Below are 25,405 nucleotides of genomic sequence, written 5' to 3'. Positions count from 1 at the left end.
AAGAATGTTAAATCCATCTAGTCGATTATGTCAAGTGTTGTGAAACTGCATGTGGTTTTAATTTATTTGTATTGTATTTAATTTTATCACGCAGCGGTGGCAATACAGTACCATCATCAAAGCATGAATGGTTCTATTTATTTCTACAATACAGTGGTTCACACATTCTTAAACTTTCATGGCAACTCAAAATGTTAAAAAGTGCAATAAAACTTGTCATTTTTCACCCATCGTCAAAGTGTCATTGTGTTTTTTATTTATTGTTTCATTTTATTTTTGCTTTATTCTATAACCTTTAACGTCACTTTTACGCTTGTGTAACATGGAGTAAACACCACCGTCAAAGGGTGAGTAGTTCAAATTTGTTTTCATTGTATAGCAAATAACTTATTTTTATACTTGCATGAATGATTCTATTGTATTTTAGTTTTTCGTTATCTTTTATAACAGTTGAGATTATTAAATGGTAAATGGACAACTTTTTATATAGCACTTTGACTACATCATAAGGTGCCTAAAGTGCTTTACAATTTAAAGCCTCGCATTCATCCATTCACACTTGCTGCCAGGTCCACTGGGAACAAATCAGGGGTTCAGGATCTTGCCCAAGGACACTTCGACATAGTCACCATGGATGGGAGCCAACCACTCTACCACTGGGCCATGCCGCCCGACATGATCCATCTGGTTGACTTGCATATCGCCAAGGGAGAATATTTAATTTCATTATACTGTGTTCAATTTATTATTCTACCTGTAAGTTAATAAAGCTACAATTTTACTTGAATTTTCTATTTCAATTACATTGTTTCCTTACTTTTCGCGGGTGTTACGTTCCGCAAAGAAGGGAAGTAAAACATTTTTTAAAAAATTTCGGTTATGCTATGCTTGCACTAAGCCATAATGAAGCTACCATACATTTCCCAGTTACCACTCTTCTAATTACTTGTTACCACTCTTTTAATCACTAAAATAGCAGAATAAATAAAGAATACAGTAAATCTGGGCAGGGGGATGCAGGTGTAATAAACTCTGAAAAATAACGAGGTGCAACCCAAGATAAACCCCATAATATATTAATTTTGGACCCAAATACAAATCCACGATAAATGAACCGCGAAGAAGCGAGGGACCACTTTATATCCAATGGGATCATTTTCACTTTGGTTTCATTGTATCCATAATGGCACAATGGTACGACGGTGTATTAGGGCCATGTATAAATATATATTTTTAGAAGGCGGGTGCAATATTCTGAGAAAAAAAAACTATATTGAGTGGCAGATTTGCAAAGAAAAAAACTCAGAAACTTACGAGAAATACACATAGCGTAGCTATAGTCTAATGTGAGGATTCATTGGTGGTTAATGGGACACTGTTTATAAAATGCAAAGGCTTGATGGAGACAGATTCATTCTTTATAAAGTTGGAAATTTGCACCTTTATAAAGTTGGAAATTTACACATTTATAAAGTGGCAAATTTGCAAGTTTTTTCTCAGAATATAGCCGCCACCCTCTAAAAATATATATTTATGCATGGCCCTAATACGCCGCCGTACAATAGTATATTTTATGCAAGTATGTAAAAAAAAAAAAAAGCCACCAAAGTTGGCAAAACTGAGTAGTCATCAGATACCCAAGCTCGTCATGGTAATAAAAGAACTAACCGCCTCCCACAAACTAGTATTTTCACCTGAGAACAGTTTTCACTGGCAGGCATGTTTTAATCAGGTCTCACCTTTGCCCTGGCTCTTGGCGTCGTCCAGCAGAGGTAGCATGATGGCGTTGTTGAGGCTGGAGGGCGAACGCACGGCCGTGGTGTACATAAGCGGCAGCGACTGCACCACCACCGGGATACGGTGGACGCGGCCGCCCAGCTTTCCGGCGCCATGCAGGCCCAGCGGGCTGGACGGAGGCGGCGGCACCGAGTGCAGGATGTGCAAATATGGCTGACCTCTCATGCCGGGTGCCACCAGAGGGCCCGGCGAGAGCACCGATGACGCCGAAGTGATGACCGATGGCGACGACGAAGAGGACGACGACGACAGGGAGGACGGCGAGAAGGCGGATCTCAGCGGGGAGGAGGATGACATGGTCGTGGAGGGGCGGGGCTTGTTAATCGACAGGTCCACCGGCTCGGTCTGCGTGTGGAAGTGCAGGTCGTGGGCGAGCAGGTCTTCCGGAGGCTCGGGTTTCACTCTGCTGAGGAAGAAGGGGACGCCGTCCATCGCGGAGTAAGGCCGCACTTTGGGTGACTGCGGAAGAACAGAAGCATTCGTTTGTCTGGCTGCCTTAGAAAAACATTTGAAACAACATTTGCAAATGGTTGTCTTATCTTTGAAAACCATTAAGTTTGATATCTGTTAATATAGCTTTGAAGAATCGTAGGCTAAATCTTTCAATACCAATCAATGCCCGTTTTGAGCTGGCTTCAAGCAGTAAGCAATGGCATGCCTGAAGTGTGCGTGTGGGGGGGGGGGGGGGGGGGGGATGGGGGCTGATGGTCCACCCGTGTGGACGAGTTTGGTTTCCCTACCACATTCCAAAAAATGCGTGATTAATTGAAGACTCAAAATTGTCCATAGCTATGCTTGTTTGTCTATATGAGGCGATGGATGGATGGATAGATGGAGATTTTTTTTCAACCAATGGGACGATTGCTATGACAAAATTTGACCGATGCTGAGAATGAAGACATTTTTACCACATCCTCATAGGATCTGGTAACAAACCAAATCCAGATGATAGCTACAAAGACACTGCCCTCTCACACTGTTTGGTTGATAATCAATAGTGTTCTATCGTGTTGTTCCGATACCGATACTGGTATCGGGAGAAGCCCCGATACTGCATTAAATCGGCATCGGCAAGTACTAGCAAGTAACATGCCGATATCATTATTTCCTACGCTAATATAGGACTTTGGAAGCAGCATCTTGTGTCTTGCTTGTGCACGGCATTCACTGATGTGTGATGTGTTCACTGCATGCCGAGCCAAGATATCCTATTGGCCCTTGAATGCTCTGAACCAATGGCAGGGCAGCTTTTTCATGTTGGAAAAAACTAACAAACTATGTATCGGTAAAGCTGGGTATCGAAATTGGTATCGGGGGCCAAAAAATGGTATCGGAACAACACTATATTCTAATGCAGTTTGAAGATAAGTTGATAGTTTTGACTGGCAGATAGGTCAAAAGGAACCTAAAGTAAACAGCTATTCCAACCATCTTGGTACAAAAATCATTCAGTTGAGAAAATAGTCTGCACCAAATTAGAATATTTCGTCAGATACTATTCAAAATCAATAGGATTTTTGCTATGACACTGCACAATGAGCCATCATTTAGTACTGTACTTAACAAATACAGTTAATCCACTAAGGGACACAAATAAGATAATGAAGATAAATGCCACCCACACTCTTCATCTACTCTCTCTCTTTGATTTCTTCAGAAATCAATACTTTTCTTACTATGAACTTTTGTGTTGGATGATGGGTGAGATTTAATGAGCAAAAACAACAAAATAAATAATGAATTTCCTGGTTAAATTCCACATCTGCTGACTACATCAGCAAAATACAGGGCTAGTATCACTGATATTTTAAACACGTAAGGTAGAGGAATCATCATATTGCTAAATATGAATGGAGTCTAAAGTATCAACCTCATGAGACTTGTATCAATCAATACGAATAGCAAATTTGGCATCGATAACCATTGAACACTCAAAACGACTCTTTCAACTACTACATCTCCAAAATCAATAGCACAATTAACATGAAAAGTTAAATGATTTGTTCAATTGATAACTGGCAGAGTCAACATTGAGCCCCAGTGTGGACATATTTCAAAACTAATAGCATTCTTGCTACAATTGGAGCACATGGCAACATAATAAAGATAGTGACACTCAGCACTTGTAACCTTTCATCATCTCCTCTCTTTCCCTCCCTGCGTTGTTCCGCCTCTCGTTTCCTCCTGTTTTCCATCACTCCCCCAGAAATGTGCCTCTGTGTATTGCCCCCCCCCCCCCCCCCCCTAAACCTCCTTTGTGGAAAAAAACATCATATGGGCTCAATTTCCTGCCCGTCTCTCCTCTCTCTCTCTCTCTTTCTCTCTCTCTCTCACAGCTTGTAACACAGGCGCTCCGACGTGACCCTGAACGCATCGCAAACTTGTTTCCCCACAAGCTGTCTTGGGTATTTTAAGTGATCTTTGTCCGCAGCGTGTCACATGTGGGAGGGGTGCCACAAGTCTTGATTCTAACAGAGAGGCCTTTCACAGGCCCATTGGGGAGGGAGCTCATATGGCACTTATTTTTTTTCTTTTAACTAATCGTACGCGTAAAGCTTATTAAATCTAGAAGCTATGAAAAATGTGCCCCGCCATGGATTTTCACCCCCACTTCACATTTCATTCTGCTTATGTAATGCTGGCTGCGAGTAGTGAATTGAGATTTTTTTTCTCTTCCAAGTAGCGTGTGTTCATTTCTTTTTTTTTTGTAGTAGCCTACTATTTATACTCCAGGCTTGTATACTCAGCCTACAAGAAATGTTACAAGCTGATGAATAGAATGAAAATGCTTGTTTACTCCGTAACGCCTTCGCAAGTGAAAAAACAAACCCCGCCACCACGCTGGACGGGTTCACCTCAGGTTCAGCAGCTTCGGGTCAACGTTTATGGCGTGTGGTTATGGTCCGCTTCACAGAACCACCCACTAACCATACTCACAAAAAAAAAATATATATATATATATATGTGTGTGTGTGTGCCCATATGACCTTTAAACCCAACCCCCTGATAGCATTCTGGATGATCTCTAATTCAAAATCAATTATTATTAGTATTAGTACCATCTGTAGGCCTTTTAAATAGGATTCGTATCATGGCATTTCAGATAGTTAGTGGTGATAAAGAAGATGTACAATATGTGATAGATGGTTTATGTACGAAGAAATATATCTGAATTATAAGTATGATTGTGCTCATGGCATTTATATTCCATCTAATATTCAGGGCTGCATAAACTACTGAGCATATTTGACCTTATATACTGTACAGGGGATCCTCAGTGATCACGACCCATCATTCGACATTTACAGTTACAAATAGCACGTTAGTATGCAGGAGGGTTTCCACGCGAGTTACAAAAGGACACAGTCAGTTAGAGTCGCACTGTTTTTCATTTTGGCATTATTTATGTTTTTGTCTCTACTGTAGGTTTTTTTTTCATGTTATTGTCTTGTTTTCTTGTCGTTTGTTTCATGTCTGTCTCATTAGGCTTTTGTGTCCACCTGTTCTCGCCAGCCCCATCTCTTGAGTTGACCAATCAGCTTCCACAACCTGCCACCTGTGTCTTGTCCAGGTGTTCCTCGTCTTGTTAGTTTGCTTGTATTTAGTTCTCTGCTTACGTTCGGTCTTTGTTGCGTCATTGATTTGGTTTGTCATCCCTGTCAGTTGTCATGTCGGGTCGTAGTGAGTTTTGTGTGTTGTTTGTTACTTTGACTTAAAGGAACTTTTTTTTATATACTGTATATGTTTCAAAAGTACCTTGTTCTTCTATGTATTCTTGAAATTAAACACTTTTCCTGCTTTGCGTCGCTGCTTCCTTGCAATTGGGTCCTCTACCCTGTCCGACCTAAACACATTTGTTGGTCAGGAATCGGATCAACATTTTTTTTTTGTATCGATTATAAATGTTGAAGGTTTTATTTCTGAAGAACAGAGTGAGAGCGGGAGAACAAGCAGTTGCAATGCATATGATGCATAGTAGATTATTAAATGTTAAGAATTTGGCTAATTATGCAGAACTGATGCCATTTTATTACATCTTAATGGAATTAAGGCGAGTGAACTTGAATGCAAAAAGCAAAGATTGAGTCCCAACTAGTTCACTTTCTAAAGAAGTCCAACATTACATCAGCTAAGGCCGCAATGCCATGAGCTTATGTTCCTTAAAATATTATGACTTCATTCTTGTGTCATTATGATCCCCCACCCTCCAAAAAAACATTTATTGTCTGAGAAAAAAGAGGCCCAGCAGAGGTGTTTCTGATTTATTCACATTTTCCAGTTGTACTGGTTGAAGAAGTCTTTAATTTGACTATTCTCTCAAAGAATCCCATAATACAGTATGCATTACGACGAAAATCCACGCCATGACATAACTCTTCCACGCAGCATTATTCTGCTTGACAAGTCACTGATATGAACAGCAGTAGCTCAGAACATAAAAAAAGACTGTCCCATCCCATGTGGAACATAATCAATAAATTGATCCTTCAGAAGGATCTTTTCTTCCAAAGGCAAAAACGAAAACTTGGCTTTCATATCAAGCAACAATAACAGAAAAAAATAAACCACCTCCACTCTCATTTTGACAGACACAAAACCCACTTCTCTCACTTTCACACTCACACACACACACGCCTACCTGCCTCAGTTGTGGTGCCATTGTCTTTAATAGGGGATACAGGTTAGCAGGGCACATTTTCCAACCCCTTGCGGGGGAAGGGTCTAACGAGGCAGGCCGTATTTCCAGCCTTGGCGCCGTGCCACCCAAATGAAGACCACATTTTTGTCGTGGCCTGTCTGCCCTGCGACGGGGAGGCGCAGTCATTGGGGGCGAGAGATTGGATCTCAGTGCACTTCAAAGCCGCTTGAGGTCGCATCCAGATTGACATCGCGCCACGAATGGAGGGCGACTTCAGAGGAGCTGAAAAGCCTCGAGGCGCGGTACAGAGCAGAACACCCAGAAAGACCCGGAGACGAACCACCTGCTGCCACACTTAAGAGCACAGATGTGGAGATTTCTTATCAGCAAGTCGTACCAACTGTATGTGACCAAACAGTTTCACAAGGCCCAAGATAAGCCATCGGGCAGGAAGGATCTGGTGTTCTTCCCATTCAACAAGCACTGACAAATGACCTCTACTTCATCTTGACTACGTGACTCCAAATCAGGGGTGTCCAAACATTTTTGGTTGAGCGCATATAAAGTGCAATGATGCAAGGGCCACTAATTAAACACGTTAAAATCAGCCAAGCAATAAATTATAAAATGTATTGTATATTTTGTATGTTGTAGTTATTTTTGAAACATTCTGTTATTTGTTGTAAGGGAAATAGTTAGGGATTTTTCAAGATTTTGGGGTGACCGCAGCCCTTTACCCCACTGTACTAGATCCACCACTGCACTAAACAGCTGCCAAAAACCCTCTCCACATTCAGAAGCAAAACAACAGCAAACTGTAAGCAGAGCATTTTTCAAACACTTACTTGAGGATCATTCCCACTGAAAAAAGTGATTCATTGGACTAAACTAAAAAAAAAATGCTGTAATTTGTTATAGCTAAATTTCTTAGGTTTACTCGTTAAAGTCATGATTTGGTAGAAAACATCATTTTTATTTTAATATAAATCAAATACATTTGTTTTTCCCAAGCCAAATAAAAAAGTTAATCCAATTGTGATTTTTTATTTTGGTCTAAACTAATTAAAGTCAATTTTATTACTTTACCCCAAATCGATGATTTCTGATTCAGTATGAACAAAATTTGTGGGGTTCAACCTGAGCTGGATGCCAGACAATTGTAGGGTACACATAGTTAAGATGGAAGCACCAGGTGGGAAGGCTGGAGGATAGATCTGAACCCTGGACTGCTTAATTGTAAGGCGGATATGCTTACCATGGGCCACCAAGCTGACAAAATTTGTGTTTAAAGCAATGACAGATTTGCAATCAAATAGCAAAATGCCAGTAAAAACAGGAAAAGTGTCCCTAATAGATCTTGTTTATTGTGAACTTGCGCAATCTTTTGTAGAATTACATGAGTCTTAAATTTGGAATCCTAGTGTTTTTTATTTGTTTGTTTTTTGTCTAACTAGTGGAAGCATATGCAACACATTTTTTTTGCAGATTGGATAAAAAGTTTTTCATTTAGGTCCCCTTTGTGTGTAAAATTAGAGAAAATATCAAGAAAAAAAACATTCATACATTTTTACAGTTCTAGCTTATCTTTTTAAAAATTAAAAACTTTTTATAGGGGCAGTTTGTTATTTGACTGCAAATATGTTTTTGTTTTATTTCAATGAGCTTAAAGTTAGCAGGCTTGGTGCCCCACTTCACAGGGGGTTAGGGTTATGCCCACCTCCACCTTTTTTTTTTTGTTTTTTTTGTTTTTTTAAACTAGCCTTGTGGGAATGTGGGCCAAGTCACATGTCATTTTTAGTATATGACACAGGCCAGAGAAAAATGGATGCTGGACTGGAAATGGCCCTCAGGCCATAGTTTGGACATTCTTGCTCCAAGTGATGCTTAACTAGGATCACCCAATAATGAAGAGAGCAAGTGGTATAGAAAATAAATGATGTGCAACATTATGTAACACGGAATAGCAAATGTGTTTTGAATTCTTCTATTCCAACAAATATCTGACCCAAAGAGCCAGAGGTGGGCAGTAGCACCGTGTCATCACTAGTCTGTCAGTACTGAGTGAAGGTCCATCAGCTTTTCACTGACGGACTCCCGTTTCACTGGCGGATTGATGACTGACGTAAACTGAAAAATAAGCGCAGAGGGGAACCACTTTTCCACCCTCACCCAAACCGTCACTTACCCTTAAAGCAAAGACGAGAGGCAATTTGGCCAGGAGAAGCAGGTAGAGTATAATAATAAAAAAATGTGTTTGTGTAAAGTGGTACAAATTGTTTCTAAATGAATAAAATTGTGTGCTGTTACCCTTGCAAACAATTTTTCTACTGACTGATCCTAAAACAGCGGTGACTAATTGAATTTAGCGACAGAAGTGCAGTAACAATTGTTGGCTTGACAACTGACGGAATTATTATAATTATAATTATAATTATAATTATAATTATAATAATAATAATAATAATAATAATAATAATAATAATAATAATAATTATTATTATTATTATTATTATTATATTTATGCTATGCATGTGAGATATTTGAAAGTTTGCATCATTTTCCTGTGACTCAACCTGGGCCCACAATGCATTTCCCACCGGCAACATTTCTTCGATTACAAATATTTTACAAGATGATATATGTTCTCCCCCATTTTAGAGCTTGTAAAAAGAACATTTTAAGTGATTTTTGGGCAGATTTAAAGGGTACTAAATCACTGATATGACTTTAAATCAAAAGGAATTGAGCACTGATGCATCATTATTATAGAAATGTGGTGACCTGCACACGTGGCACACACGCACACACATACACACACAGATATGCACGCACACACACAGCTGTGGCAGCAACACAAAGCCCCTGTAACCTAGCAACAGCTTCTCCATAACAAGACCACTTTATTTATAGGTATGCTGGACCAGAGAGCCCTGATACTCTACAAGGGCCATGCAAAGCCTGCGTGAGGTAACATCGTTACAAACCCCGACCCAACTAAGAGTGAACTCTCTTTTAAAGACAATGGCGCCCAATGGGAGTTTCACGAAAGGCTTGAATCGCGACGTTTAACTTCTGTGTCTGTGATTCATACTTGGCGATAGAAGGCGCGACGGGTGTGGGGGGAGTTGAGGAAGAGATGGAGCTGTGATAGTGTTCTTCAGAGGAAGAGGAGGGTTGTGTTTGTGTGTGCGCACTAGAGGAAGATTATTCTTGTTTGTAAGACAGAAGGGCAAAGGGAGGATCAATGGGGGAACGTAAAGATGCGGAGAGATAATAGATTCAGAGTTTCTCATGTGACCTAGACTCCCTTCTGACCCCCCCCCCCCCCACCAACTAGTATGGACTCCCTAACAATCCCCCCCCAAACCACCTCCTCCTTCCTAATGCATTCCAGTCCCAGCTGTGGCTCTCCTTCTCTTCCTCCTCGCTACCATGCTCTCCGACCACTCCTCATAGCCCCCACGCTCGCAGTCTCACTCGCTCGCTCAAGCCTGGGAGTGATTATCTGCCCATTGCCGGGAGGAGAAAAGAAGGAGAGGAAAGCAAGAGAGGGGGGTGGGGGGGGGGCGGTGAGGGAAATGGGGAATCGTCTGGAAAACAACTGCTCGCTTACCCCTTGTTCCGATTCCAGGGGCTCAGCTTTGACTCGGACTGCAGGCATTCCGTCAAGCATTAACATCCTGTCTTTTCGGCGGCCTGTGAAGGGACAAAGAGGAGGCGTAAGCATGTTGAGTTAGGAGAAAGAAAGAAGACACAAACAAGTGGGAGTTGATATCTGACCCTAAAAGGGTAGACGAATATTTCGTAAACAGAACCCTCTGTTAGTGTAGTAGTTCACTTATCTGACTGCTGTGGAGATCGCGTGGGATAGCCTAGTGCTAGATAGCATTAGCGAATTTTGGCACGCGGTCTACATCTGACCCATCCTCAGTCAGTCATCTATCTATCTATCTATCTATCTATCTATCTATCTATCTATCTATCTATCTATCTATCTATCTATCTATCTATCTATCTATCCATCCATCCATCCATCCATCCATCCATCATCCATCCATCCATCCATCCATCCATCCATCCATCCATCCATCTATCTATCTATCTATCTATCTATCTATCCACCTAGCAAGCTAGCTATTGAGTTGGGAGTCACAACTGTAGGTAGCTACAGCTAATGTGAGCTGTTAGTTTTGCACACGAAAAATTGTTAGAAGATTTTGGAAATGTAGGGGAAAATATGTACACTGTAGAGATGTTTTTTTTTTTATGACTGTTGATTAAAAAACAACACACAACATCGCAACAAGAATATCCCAGAAGCATTGTGGCTTGTCAAAACGCATTTCAGCAGATGATTGTGGGGCTTTCACTCTTTAAAAAAAGAGTGCCATCAATTTTGGCTGCACCCTGCGTAGAAAGAAAAGAGCACTGTAGCCACAGAAACAAACAAAAGACTCAGTTATTTTCTGGGGCTGCTTTGCTAAATCCAGTACGGGGTGTCTTGAACCTGTAATGGGTACAAAGACCTCTCAAGTCTATCAAGGCAATTGCAGGTCATGTGCCTCCCGACAGGATAAAGACATAAACACACAGCTAATTAAAAACAAGAATGGCTAAGAATAAAACATCCAAAAAGACCTGATAATAATTTTGTATGTCTGTGAAAGAAGCTGAAAAATAATCTGGAGAAGGCACTCCTCAAACCAGAGAAGTTTGAAGCACTTGGCTCATCAAAAGCGAGCCCAAATAGCTTTCGAGATGTGCGGATTACAGAATTAATTTAATGGGTACCATTATTTTTGTACAAGCCACTTTCGTTAGATCGTTGTTGTTGTTTTAGATAATTCTCTTGGGGCACACAAGATGACTTTCAAGTTTTTATTTATGATTACTTTTGTCAGTTTAAAGTAGTTTTAGTGATCATTTGGGGGGTTTCTATCATAACGGAGATACTAATTCCCGATACCAATACCATTTTTAAAACCTACATGATTCTAATTCTAACCTTTAATCGACTCCAATGTAACTGTCTGTGCCGTTCAAGGCCAAAAAATATATTCAGGTACTGTAAGTCACCAAGTTCAAACAGAACTTTTGAGTGACAAATTAATACGCGCCGAGACATTCAATGATATACTTTTAATTCAACACTGACATGAATTAGGATGAGCTGAGTCATTATGCTGTTTTAATAAAGACATTCGGCTGCCGCAGACCTCGTTCGTCTTTCACTGACGGACAATAACTGGCTTGTATAAATAGTTACTCAACAGTTGTTGCGACACCGCCGCCAGGTCACAGTTCCGCGTGTCATTCAGGCAACAAAAAACAAACAAAAAAGCTGCAAATGCACAGCAAACAAACACTCACGTGCAACCGAACGTCCTCCCACCCCCGGTGCGAGCACTCAGCCACTGTCTGGTGGCCAGTAAACGCTGCTGCTGTAAAGGCAATGGAGCCAAAAACAACAATGTATATTCCACATCCCCCTCAGCCAGAGATGACCTTAGGTAGCAAGCATTCTTATTATTCTAGCAGAACTGTAGAATACAAACACGGCAAGTAGCCTCCACATGGTAATGCTGTTATTTCACTCCGTCTAGTCCGTCTAGTCTACTGCAGCAACTCAAGTGGTGGTGAAATAAGTTAGCTTAGGAATAGTTTACAGCCCTTCCCCTTAGATGCTATCCCGACCTGACTGATCGAATCGGACCATCAGCTAATGCAAGGCCATGCTTCAACCAATCACATAGTTCAGGATCATGTGCCTCAGTGTGGTACGACTTTGAATCTTCTCTCAATAAAACTTTTTGTTAATAAAATATATCATGAAAAGTAACCAGAAAAACTAAATTTTATTTACTCAGGTCAAGCACTTGCATTTTTTTACATTTGAAAAGAAATATAGCTAAATTTGTTTTCAAGTTAGGCTATACCTTAGCGAGTGGCAAGTGCACAACACAAACCGATGTTCCGTTCAAACACCCCGATCACGTTTATATGACAAAATATTTGTGTTTCAAAAGGAACAACCCAGGGGTCATATTCATTTTTTTTTCATACCCATAGATGATTGCAGTGGACATGACATATTTGCAGATCTAAACCAATAAAAACGCATCATTTGGATGATGTCAACACTCTGGTTCATGATTGGATCCTAGCTAACCAATCACAATCGCAATTTGATTTCCATGATGTTCACAGTTCATGTTAAAAATGTTACATATAAGTTTGGTAAGTTTACAACACGCTACAGCCATACTATCCTGGCGTCCGCTGTAACAAATAATAACATAAGATAATACCCCCCCCCCCCCCCCACCCAAAAAAAAAATCCATGTTGTTCTTAGGTGGAAAAAGAGTCAAAATCAGTAAAAAATAAATAAATAAATAAATAAAATAAATAAAAATAAAATAATAATAATAAATTTGCCCACCAGGGTCTGAAGAGGTTATAGCCGAATAAGATCATATTCGGGACTGCGTGTAAAGGTAATCACTGTGACAATTATTGAAATAAAGAATCTAAGCACAATAATTCTTTGGAGGTATCTTCAGCAAATAACTGAAATGGTAGAGACTGCATTACCAATGTCCCAGTGTACATGTATTGTGCTTTGTTACAATTTTTTCTTAAAACTCCACAATAGTTTGGTTTGTCCAGAGATTTGCGATGTGTTTCTAATTCTACCACAGAGTGTGTGGACAGGTACCAGCAAGGCTTGTTCCCTTTTGTTTTTATTACCAATTTACAGCATTTTGCTCTCATTTCATTCATGAAATTCTACTGTTGGACTCTGCACCCATACAAACGGGTACTAACAAGTGTAACACCAAAGACCAGGTCAAGCATCTAACCAAAGTGATCTGAACTGAAATGAAAGCCGCCCTTTTTTGGGCCACCGGAACCACTACTAATTTGTCCAGAAACAAAGGGCCGATTAAATGCCACCTATGGTCCACTACTTCTCCGGCGCGAGGCTAATCCTGGTGGTGTTTGTGTGTGATGGAGGTAAAGCGGTAGAGGGGAGGGAGGGTTTACTCCTTCTCAATCTGTAGCCTCCACCTCCAGCCCCCTCCCCACACCCACGCACATACCTCCCTCTCAGGTCTAAGTCCCTCAGGTACCCTGGCTGCGCTACTATTGTATTGTTGTCCAGCATGTCCTTCGGCTTCAGGTCTTGGTAGGCCCAGATAGCGTTGCCATGGTAACTGCTTGAGCGGGTGGAGCAGCATCCAGAGTCCAGCCTCGAGCCATGTGCTGAAGAGAACAAGCGGAGGGAGTGTAGCAGCAAAAGTAAATAGCTTGTTTTCCCTGATAATGACTGCATCCAAAAATATGATCTTTTGACTTCTACGTCTTTAAATGTATTCGTGCTAGCCGCTAAACGAAAATACAAGATTAGCTTGAGCGCCTCTAAAAAGAGTCACTCTATCCATCCGCAGTCCCGCTAATCCAGCGGTGTGTGAACACCCTCATAATGAACTGGCCTGCAGCGAGCTATTCATGGGAAATCAATGGCCAGTGCACGCCGCTGCTTGTGACTGCAATGACCAAAGTGCAAACAGCGGCGAGGGAGGCCTCACGTCGAGTAACGAGCTAATGGAGGCTGGTCAGGTCGAAATACTTTGACCGATTGCTCCACCGCAGGCCCGACCAAGCGCTTGCTTTGCTCAAAGTAGTCAAACAATGCTTCTAATAGTCTTCATCAGTGCATTTGCTGTGCAGGCGACCGTGAACTGCTGTCTGTCCATCAGCAGTGCGCTCTGAGTGTGCGAGATAGCGAATGGGTGGGGGGTGCTGTGGGGGCGGAGGTGCAGGGTAGATTAAGATCACCTTTCCATTTGCTGCACTCCGAAATAAAATGGCCATCCCAGGTGTGTGGGGGAGTCAGACGCAGCGAGGAGGGTAAGTCAGTGGAGTGTTGAGGCATTTCATTTCTCCTTCCAACAAGGAAAATCTCATAAGAAAAAGCTAACTGAAGTTTTAGCAGCCAAAATATGTACACAAATATAAATGTATGCCAGTCTTCTAGAAAGGCTTTTTTCAAAGTTTTCGAGTGTTTATTGAATTTGCCTCTAAATTTGCACCTCAACTTGAAAATCATTAAGTGTACCCTACAGTTCTTTTCAAGGCAGGACTCCAATAATATCACACAGGTGTTTGTTCAGTTACTTAAGTTATTAAGAGTTACATGTTTTGTCAAATGTCAAATTTAGCAGCCGGGCTTTGCCTACATGCAATGACAAAAGCTTTTTTCCTTAGGTTTGCCCATCTCAACCTTAAACATTTCTTGACAATAATATGTTATATATGACCTCACTAGTCTAAGCATGACATTCTGATTCATACTACATTTGTGAAATATGAGTTATGCAGCAAAATCTAGCCGTTTTTATCCATCTGAGGGGGCGGCCATTTTGCCACTTGCTGTCGACTGAAGATGACATCAATGTTGTTCAGGTTTCAGGTAACAACCAACCACAGCGCAGCTTCAGAAACAGGTTAGCTCTGATTGGTTGTTGCTTGAGCCCTGAGGACGCCCCCTGAAATGGATAAAAACGACTAGATTTTGCTGCTTAACTCATATTCCACTAACGCAATATTAACCAGAATACCATATATAGACTGGTGGGGCTGCATAGAAAATATTATTGTCAAAAAACATTTTGGGAGGTTGACTTCCTCTTTAAATGTGGTAGCAAACTAACAAAATATGTAAATGGTAAATGGTACTTCATTTATACAGCGCTTTTCCACCAAAGTACTTCATGCTGTTTATTGCCACTCCTAGTTAAAGTTCGAAACAAAACATAAAACTAAAGGATTTATATGTGTATCTAACAAAACCATGCGACTTTGCTTACTAATGTCCATTTGCTTATTGCTAACACACAATGCAAAACAGAAATTTAAACAACAGATATTTGAACACAAACTCTACACCAACATATCCAACATAACATTCACAGGTGCATTATTTATGCTCTAGAAAAGAACAGCTAATATTACTACAACTTCCTGATTGTATTTGTGACTGTCTTGGACTCCAGGTGGCGGAGTGGAAACGTCACTTGCCTATGGTGCAGGTTGGCGTGGATTCGCTTACCCGCCTGGGAGACCATGTTTGTATGTGTGCATGTTTGTGTGAGTGAGTTAAGAAAAAAAGAGAAAAAAATTGTGCCTGTCTTCTTCATTACATATGTATTATACTGCCCCCACTGGCTAAGAAGCAGCAGCACAATGGCCATTGAATTGAAGCATTAAAGTTAAGACTTAACGGTCTATCTAAAGAGGTTATCACTGTATGTTTTTTAAACAGTATAATACTGTAGAGTGCTATTTTTGTTGGTATTTCTTAGGAGGCTGGAACAGATTAATGTCAATTCCATTCATGTCAATGGGGAAAGATGATTTGAGATATGAGTGGTTAACTCACAAGCATGCTCACAGAACAAATTCTCGTATTCTTAAAGTATCATATTTTAGAGCAGCCCAACATCAAGTATTATTACACTCGTCGACATCCAGCTACCTGCTCAAAACCCCTGGGCGTTATTTGTCCATTTTCTGGTTTATTTATGTTTTTCTGTTTTTCATCAAAGAAAAAGCATTTGAAAAAAATACACTAGGGACCTGACATTTTACCAGGATTGTTTAAAAATGTAGAAGTTCAAATTGGCGCCATGCTGTAATTTATAATTATTACCAAACAGAAGGGAGAGATTCACACGAAGTTGTTGTAATAATGCCCGATTTTGGCTCATTGACTCCCATTATAAATCACAGTTTTTGATATGCTGTAAACCTGATGTGTTATAATGCAATTTCCGTGATTACTGATGCAATCACTTCTTTGACGAGTCATAAACATGACAATAGAGGAATTTGTGTGTTGAGAGTGTTAACACAAAAATCCACTAGGTGGCGCCAAAGGCTAATAAATGAGTACAAAATGCATGCATAAAAAAATTCTATTGTTATGACTTATGGACTTGTTTGAGCCTCTAACTATGTCATGAAATATTCAAATTATTATTTTATTTTATATATATATATACAGCATAGTTAGTCTTGCTATTAGCATAATACTGCTATTGTTGTCCATAGGGGGCATTAAAAAAAAAAAATAAAAATAAAAATTATATATGTGTAGATAGGTCTGATGCCACTGAACATTTTGAGATGTTGAAAGTGAAAAAAATATTCATAAATGACTAAGTTATCTCACTTCAAAGGAAATGCCTGATTTTGGCAAAAATTACAAGAGTTTTGTGCTATTCGGAAAACTGCCATTGTGTGAAAACTGGGCATGCAGAAAAAATTATATTGTTATTACTTATGGACATATTCAAGCCTCTAAATATGTCATATGAAATATTCAAATTAGTCTTTTATTTTATATATATATATATATATATATATATATACAGCATAGTTAGTCTTGCTATTAGCATAATGCCGCTATTATTGTCCATAGGGGGCATTAAAAAATAAAATAAAATAAAAACTATATATGTATAGATAGGTCTGATGCCACTGATCATTTTGAGTGGTTGAAAGTGAAAAAAATATTCATAAATGACTAAGTTATCTCACTCCAAAGGAAATGCCTGATTTTGGCAAAATTACAAGAGTTTTGCGCTATTCAGAAAAATGCCATTGTGAAAAACTGGGCATGCATAAAAAAAATTCTATTGTTATGACTTATGACCTTGTTTGAGCCTCTAACTATGTCATATGAAATATTCAAATTAGTCTTTTATTTTATATATATATACAGCATAGTTAGTCTTGCTATTAGCATAATACTGCTATTATTGTCCATAGGGGGCATTAAAAAAATAAAATAAAATAAAAACTATATATGTATAGATAGGTCTGATGCCACTGAACATTTTGAGCGGTTGAAAGTGAAAAAAATATTCATAAATGACTAAGTTATCACACTTCAAAGGAAATGCCAGATTTTGGCAAAAATTACAAGAATTTAATCAAACTATAATAATGTACAGGGGTTAAAAGTTAAATTTTTTGTGAACATCAGAGAAGAAACTTGTTTTTTGTGTTTTGTGATTCACTGTGGCATTCAGTGCCGTGAGAGGTCATCAGAGGTGCCACAGGAAATTATTAAATTACACTTCATTTGTCTGAAATGTATTATTTATGTCTTTGTTCATCTCTTATGTCAGCAGCATAATGACGGGCAGAAAAGTTATTACATTCGTGAGAAAATTTAAATGAGAGGATCATTGCGTATTACAAAGTCGTTACATTTTGTGACATTTTTTTGGGGTGGTGACTGTGTGTACTGTCACACAGCGACATAGCATTTGCCAATCAGATCATTGGATGACACGCATTCCAGTGTCTGGTGTGAAAAAGATTTTCGACACAATAATGCAGTCGAAGTGAGTGTCAAAATATCCTCTAACACCTCTCATACCAAATCAGTTGCCAGGAAATGCCGGTCAACCTCGTTGCCCTAATTCGGTGTGGTTGCCGTTTAAAGACAACAGCAACACGGGGAAAAAGGTGAACAAATTCTGGTGTGTGAAAGGGGCTTCCGATTCTATCTCTGAAGGAGAAAAATATCGTTTGTGATGACTTTGCCCCTAGTTTTGTGCTGATGTTTCTTATACGGAATAGGCTAATTACACAGCTGCCCATACTGTAGTCCAAAGGTGTCCAAACTATAGCCTGGGGGCCATTTGCGGCCCACCAAACTATTTTTAGCGGCCCGCGCCATATACTATTAATGACATTTTGCCCCCAACAAATGGGTGGGGTGTAGTACATGGGAAATACTACTACTATTAATAAATGTGTTTTAGATACTATAGAGTTTTTTTTAGATATGCAAATATTCACATAAAATATGTACAACTAAAATAATAACAGTTTTAATCACACTGGTGAATATATTAATTTTTACAAGCAAAAATGATTATCTCCACTTTCTGCCCTCTATAAAGGTCCAAATTGTTACCATTAATGACTCCAAAGTAATTGCTTTAGAAATTTGGCTGTTGTTCAGTCCAGGGGCGAATATATTGTAGTGGGATGCAGGGCCACAACCACCCCAAATCTTGAAAAATCTTAAATTCTTTGCCATTCACATTTTATAGAAAGCTGTTCAGGTGGCAGTTTTTCAAAAATAATTGTAATATATAAAACCATATATAAATTCTTTGGTTGACTAATTCTGGCATGTTTAATAAATAAGATGACATTTTTTTTAAGTGGCTCTTTCATCATTCAATTTTTCTGTATGACTCTCAAAGGGAGTTAAGATATCCTGTGTAGTCGGAACACAAAACCCATTTGTACATTGTGGCGGCCATGGCTCAGGGTGTGGAGACGGTCGTTCAGTAACCAGTAGGTCGGTTGTTCGATCCCCGCTCTCCCCAAGTCATGTATCGTTGTGTCCTTGGGCAAGGCACTTCACACTCATTGCCTCCAGTGCTACTCACTCTGGTGTATGGAAGGTGTGAATGTTTGGTGGTGATCGGAGGGGCTGTAGGCGCACACTGGCAGCCATGTTTCCGTCAGCCTGCCCCAGGGCAGATGTGGCTACTTAAGTAGCTTACTGCCACCACAGTGTGAATGTGTAAGCGCATGAATAATGTATCCATTCCTCTGTAAACCGTCTTTGAGTGTCTAGAAAAGCATTATATAAATCTGGTTCATTCTTATTATTGCATTCAGCATCATTCAAGTTTGATTTGTTGAAGTTTGTCCTCATTCAGTTTGCAGGTGAAATGAAGACTCGATAGGCAGGGTTAGTCTCGACTGGTTGCCAGCCAATCACAGGGCAGCAACATGAAACCATGAAGCCAATATCTTGTTCAAATGAAGGTGAGAATTGTGATCGTCCTAAAAGTCAACAAGTCTTCAAAAATCGTTTCTGTCTGGCTCCTGGTGTTGTTAACGTTAGCATCCATTTGATACTGCTTTACAGAGAACACTTTGGATAAAATGAACAGCAGATTTGCGCTAAGCTTCCGTTGATTGCTTTGATTAGCAGAAAAGACCAGACGTGTGTGTGTGTGTGTCGGTTGCACGCCGCGCAGTGTTATCTCAACACGAGCGGGTGAAAGGACCCATCCGGCTTATCTCCCGGCTCGCACAGCATTATTTCTTCAGGTGAAAGTTAAGCTTGACTCAACTTACTGAAGCAGATGTAATAAATTGCCGCCTTTCCTGCCCTTCCCTTGCATGCGCATCTACTAGCCCAAAAACAGACTGTACCACCCAGCCTCCATCAGTGCTTTGTTTCCATGTCGAGTGCCCGGGGGCGCCCGGCTACATCTGTGTCGCAGAGGCCGAACCTGCTGCCATTGGCCCTGCATGCAAGGGAGGTCAAGAGGAGTGATGAGGCGAGGAAGTGGGCAATGAATTATCTGGGGTACAGAAAGAGAGCTGATAGCGAGAGGCATGAGGCAAGCTGGGGGTGGCGAGATGGTTGAGGAGCACAAGAGGGGTGCAAGGGGGAGGACGAGGAGGGGATGGGGGGGTGGTAGTCAGAGAAGCGAGTGAGGGTAGAGAGGGGATATGGACTACAGCCAAGGCCCGGTCGAGCGCAAAGCACACAGTGCAAGAATGCCAACAGACCCCCCCCCCCCTTCCCTCCCTCCACACACACTCACACACCCTAGCCTCCCACCATTGCAACAAGAGAGTGGGGAGAATGAGATGTGAAAAAGCTTCTTTTTTTGATTGGTGCAAAAGTATATAAAAAAAAAAAGCCGAAATGATTTCCTGTAGACCCCCCCGAATGTGACACAGTCATAGCGGGCCTAGCAGCTCACTCCTACACTCGTTCTGTTCGGCAACATTTAGAAAGCTGCTTGATTTTGTGGTTTGGTCACAATGAAGGCTAATGTTGAAGGCAATAAAACACAGTCTGACTGGAAGATGTCACCTTCACATGTTTAAGGGCTTGTATTTGCTTCCACTGCAGTAGCTGCTTCGATAGGAAGTGGACCCGGGCAAACAAAGGGACTGTGCTCAAACATACCTTCAACCCATAGAGTGTATGAAAGGTGGCCTATGTAGTCAAAGTTCAAATCGGTACGTTTGCTCAGTCTACCAATCACAATCTTAAAGAAGAAGTCAACACAAAAATGTGCTTTATAATATGTTTTTATGCACTGCCACTCAAATCAGCAAAATCAACCAGTTTTTATCCATTTCACAAAGAGGCCATTTTGCCAACACAGCTGGAGTGCTGAGCATTACCAGTGGCTCAGGCTGGAGGTGGCAAGCAAATTAGGTGGCCACCTCTGAATTTTGTACACAGGAAAAACCCTGATTTATCCATCCAATATTTGAACCGCTTTTCTTCGCAGGTTCGCAGAAGAGCTTGAACCTATCCCAACTGTCTTTGGGCAGCAGGCAGGGTACACCCTGAACTGGTTGTCAGCCAATCTTATTTATTTATTTAACACTTTGTTCACTACAATTTTAAGACTTTCAGAGATGAGTTCCTTATTGTCAGATCGAACCCACTAGTGATAAATGTCTATTTACTTGACAAAGCTCACAAGTTGAGTTACATTGACTTTATAACCTAGAAAAACAGGTGCTTATGCTGGCCTCTTATTAAATGAGAGTCTGGCTTTCATTACGAAGATGGACAAAATAACTTGTTTTTATTGTCATTTTTAAAATCATAATAATTCCTGGCACTCAGTGAATGGCTTCAGAATTTCCATTTCACTGTATTTTGCTTGGCGAGAGCAGCCGGCTGAGTCTTTTGGATGCTCCAGGGACATTTTTGAGTAAGGCCCAAGAGAGCACTGGAGTGCACTACTTGGCTACAGCCAGCAGAGGCGCTGTTGATTTAATTTTGCCTTCTAAAGAACATGCCATCAACTCTGGGATGATATGTATGTTGTATAGTAATTCAGACTTTTAACTGAAAAAGGTCACACAACAAAACAAACATTGGATGTACAGTAATTGCTGACTTTATTTATTTACACCCCTTTTTAAGAAACAAAAACCAGCAGTTTTTCATTACTAAATACGCTGCATCAATGTCAACTGAATTCTTGCGAGAACAAGTTTGACCTCTTGTCGTTCTTGATAAGACCCAAGAGAAACACACAATGCAGGATCATTTTACTTAACTACCAAGCAAGAATGTGCCAGACTCGCACACTGATGAGTCTGACTTGCAAGCTTTAAGTTGGACACAGAGAAAGGAATTCATTGATACACAACAGACAGTAAGATCTATGCTACCAAAGCTGCACAAGCGAAAGCACTGCAACAAAAAAACAAGGAAATTAGAAAAAATATGACTGACTCACAAAATAAAAGAAGCTCTGTTGCACAACAATGCGGAACTAATTTTAGGATGGATGTAGGTCATCGTCCAATAGTTGACCTCATGTTTTTGTTCTTGATCATGTTTAGTCCTTGTTTCACAACGAAGTTGCATTCCTACAGTGATGTAACCTCAATTGCAGTCATTCGGAACACACCGTCCTAAGCCTAGCGGGAGTGGGGCAGAAGAACAGTGTGGCGGCCCGCCAGTCCTATAAAGTACTGGGGGAAACCCTGACCAACCACTGAAAGTAACATTTGAAAAAAATCTATTAATTTAATTGTAAGTTTCCTATCGGCCGACAAAACAGGCATGAAAACGGGTCAGGGGTGAAAAAGGTGAGAAGCACTAGGACTAAAATTTTGTACGTTAATATCAAAGGGGGGTGGGTTGAAAAGATGACAAGTTTTAATGTTCAAAATCGGTTCCAATTGTCAGTGCTGGAGCATCGGTACTGAACAATTCCAATTTTCGGTACTTTTGTTCTGTTGTTTGTGGTAATAAATGTTAATTTATTTAACAATAAAATAATAATTAAACCCCAACAACATTCACTTTAACAATCATTTTTCATTAAATAAAATCTGAGTCAGATTCATGATATTTTGCTATTCGTCACATTATCTGACAAATAATAAAACATCATGATTTTAAAACACATGAGCCAGAGAGGATGGATTAAAAAAAAATCAAGATTTAACCTTAATAAAGTATTAATAATACCATAAATTATTATTACAAAGTGAGAAGCAAAGTTCTTTACAATAAACAACATAAAAAACAAAGTTAAACAGTAGTACAACATCAGGAGATAAATAATTGTATTAGTGTTATTTTGGTTCCTTGTGCAATTGTTTTTCAAGAACGTACCTGCGTACGTAGCGCCATGAATTCGATCCCAACTTGGAGTGAAATCTCGCAAAAAAATGACAGAAGAGGACATGAACGACAATGAAGAGAATAATTGGGACTTGGGAGCAAACTCAATGTAGACTATGTATCCAACGCAGTATGTGAAATGCTTGCTAGTGCTACATGTTGGCCACAAGATTTTGCAGTTTTACCGTTACAAATTAAATACACACCTTATAACATGATTCAAATCGGTGGTTGAAGACGGACATTTGCTATGTCCGCGTGTGTGCTGATGGCGTGGACTTCCCAGCCGCCGTTCGGCCTCATACCAAGAAGTCCACGCAGGTGTGGGGCATCTCACTCAAGCAAAGCATGCTAAGAACCGCAAATCTTCATTCTCGTTTGGCTAACTCTCACTTGTTTATTGACCCAAACCTGGAAATGCATTTTAGCGTAGCGTGAATGAAATTCAGCGCGAGTGGGTGACGTACAGTGCGTCATAGAAAATTCCCAACACATCTACTCCTGGAGAGTCACAACTTAAGACGCGCTTCGGAACATGGCACCGTTTGAGTTAACGTGAATCTTCTGAACCATCCCACCTGTTCACTGCACTGACTCTCTGGTTATCCACAACCCCCGCCCTCAAATATTTTCTCACCGGATATGCACGATTCACGTAGGCAAATTTCGCCATATGCTTCACATTAAAAATAAAAACACTTTTCAAATAACTTGAAAAAACTTAATCAAATAATCACTGCGATTTTTTTGGGCGGGGGTACAGTCATCTGAGAACAGGCAGTGGTGAGCACCTGGGAGGAAACCGGGTCCATTTGTAGTTGATACCAATAAACAACATACGCACAAGCCCCATGGAAGTTCCCATATTCTGCTGTATTGGCCTTGGTTCATGGCTATTTTTGCCAGGGGGATCCTGTGTCACTAATCCTGTCGAGATGTGAGGGAGGGTGGAGGGGGAAGTGAAGTTGCCGGATGCAGCTGAAGTTTACTGCCTCCGCTGACAAACACAATATCAAAATGTCAAAACAACACGGCTATGCTAAAGAATGAGAGTGAGTGAGGTGCACCCCACTATCAGGTGACAAAAGACCCCTTCAACGGAACCCCCCGGTGACACGATAGAGGTAATAATTAGCTCGGGGCATATCAGTGCTTCCCTTCCCATCTGGCAAACACTAAAGCGTGCAATTTGATTAGAGGCAAAACAACCAAATTATAATTTTGCTTTTCTTTGTCTTCAATGGTGGCCGGAAGAGTGTCTTCCGGGCTTAAAATGCTGTAGTGAATTACGACAAACCAATCAATACACACTTCAATAAGTAAATCTACGAAGAACAGATTTTCTATTGTTTCATCTGCCTTTCGAAATGTAATGAAGCTACATTTCTAAATGTCTTTGATTTATTATTTTTAACACATTTTGAGCAGCTCGCTCAATAACCTGACGTTATGTGAACAGTGTCTAAGCTGGTTGCAATCAGTGCACTGCAATGTTTTCCACTCAATTACTTTAAGAGACGATCAATAGCTATTGCTTTTGTAGTTTGCAGTGGTGTAAAACTGTACTGCCTAGGTCTAAAAGCCCTCTCACTTATGCAAATGAGATCACCAAAATAGTAGAAACTGCAACTGTTGTGACTCGTGAGCATATGAAAACCATGTGTTGGAACATTTTGCTGAGTTGGCTGCGTCAATAAAACGAACATAGGAATAAAAAAAGCACCTGCATTTTATTTCATCAGCCAATGTCTACATATGCCAGAGGGGGAAATCATTCATAAATCTTAGGGGTTTCTTGTCTCTGCAAAAGTTCCCGACCTCTACAAAAACCACATTGCTCCCTTGAGAGGCTGCTCGCTCTGAGAAATAAAACTCCAAAAACTTTAAAGCAATGTTTGGTTTTGTCTGTGCTTCCATCTGTGTGTCAGGCTCGCTTCCTGAAGAGAACAGAATAGAATAGGAACTCCGTTTTACAGCGCAAATTGGGCATTAGCAGCACACAAGAATAACATTTTATTATTATTTTTTTAAATCTATGTACGTATTTACAACATTGAGGAATGGGAGCACCAGTGTATGTGGCAACTGCACATTAATATTATCCCGCAGATCCAGAAGTGCAGCAGCAATATTCAATAGAACTGTATGTAACATACGGTATGTACAGCAAGGCTCTAAATTATTATGTTTTGTTTGTGGGACAGTTTTGTGAATCAATGATCAATGATTTGAGGGGCAACTTTCTAATTTTGTGGTGCTTTTTTTTTTTTTACAGGTCAGTCCCAAGGACCTAACATACAGTATAACGAATGAACTTCTTTTTTTTTAATAGAATCAATGATTTTTATTTCTTAAATTCACATTGTGTGTACCAACAAACTTTATTTACTTACAAGCCAAGCTAAACTGATTTAAAAAAAAATATATATATATATATATATATATATATATATATATATATATATATATATATATATATATATATATATATATATATATATATATATATATATATTTTACTATAATGTCATTTGAGAGCATTTATTGTGCAGACCTCAAAATTTAAACTAAGGACTATAATGTGAAAACAAACAAATAATGATACTATAATTATTTTATACCACTTTCAACCTAATACCCCACTCCTCCTCGCTGACGTACACTAGTCCACACACTTAGTAACTCATTGACTGGCAGCAGTTTTCACTGAAGCAACCCCTTTCACTCCTGGCTTTGGTTTTACTGGATTTTG

The 25,405-nt window shown here is 40.0% G+C and overlaps 1 protein-coding gene across 1 annotated transcript in view; it reads right to left on the bottom strand.

The window, feature by feature from the left end:
* The window catches only part of klf12b (Kruppel like factor 12b), a 59,301-nt gene that overhangs the window by 21,515 nt on the left and 12,381 nt on the right, over positions 1-25,405 (bottom strand). Inside the window, exons 2-3 of the mRNA XM_077580163.1 lie at positions 10,050-10,132; positions 1,740-2,256 (exon numbers count right to left, since the gene is read on the bottom strand). Of these exons, the coding sequence (XP_077436289.1) occupies positions 1,740-2,256; positions 10,050-10,115 (583 nt within the window). The 5' untranslated portion in view covers positions 10,116-10,132. The remainder of the gene's footprint in view (positions 1-1,739; positions 2,257-10,049; positions 10,133-25,405) is intronic.

Source organism: Vanacampus margaritifer, chromosome 11 (genome assembly GCF_051991255.1).
Source record: "Vanacampus margaritifer isolate UIUO_Vmar chromosome 11, RoL_Vmar_1.0, whole genome shotgun sequence".
NCBI lineage: Eukaryota > Metazoa > Chordata > Actinopteri > Syngnathiformes > Syngnathidae > Vanacampus > Vanacampus margaritifer.
This window is presented reverse-complemented; position numbering and strand designations above follow the sequence as displayed.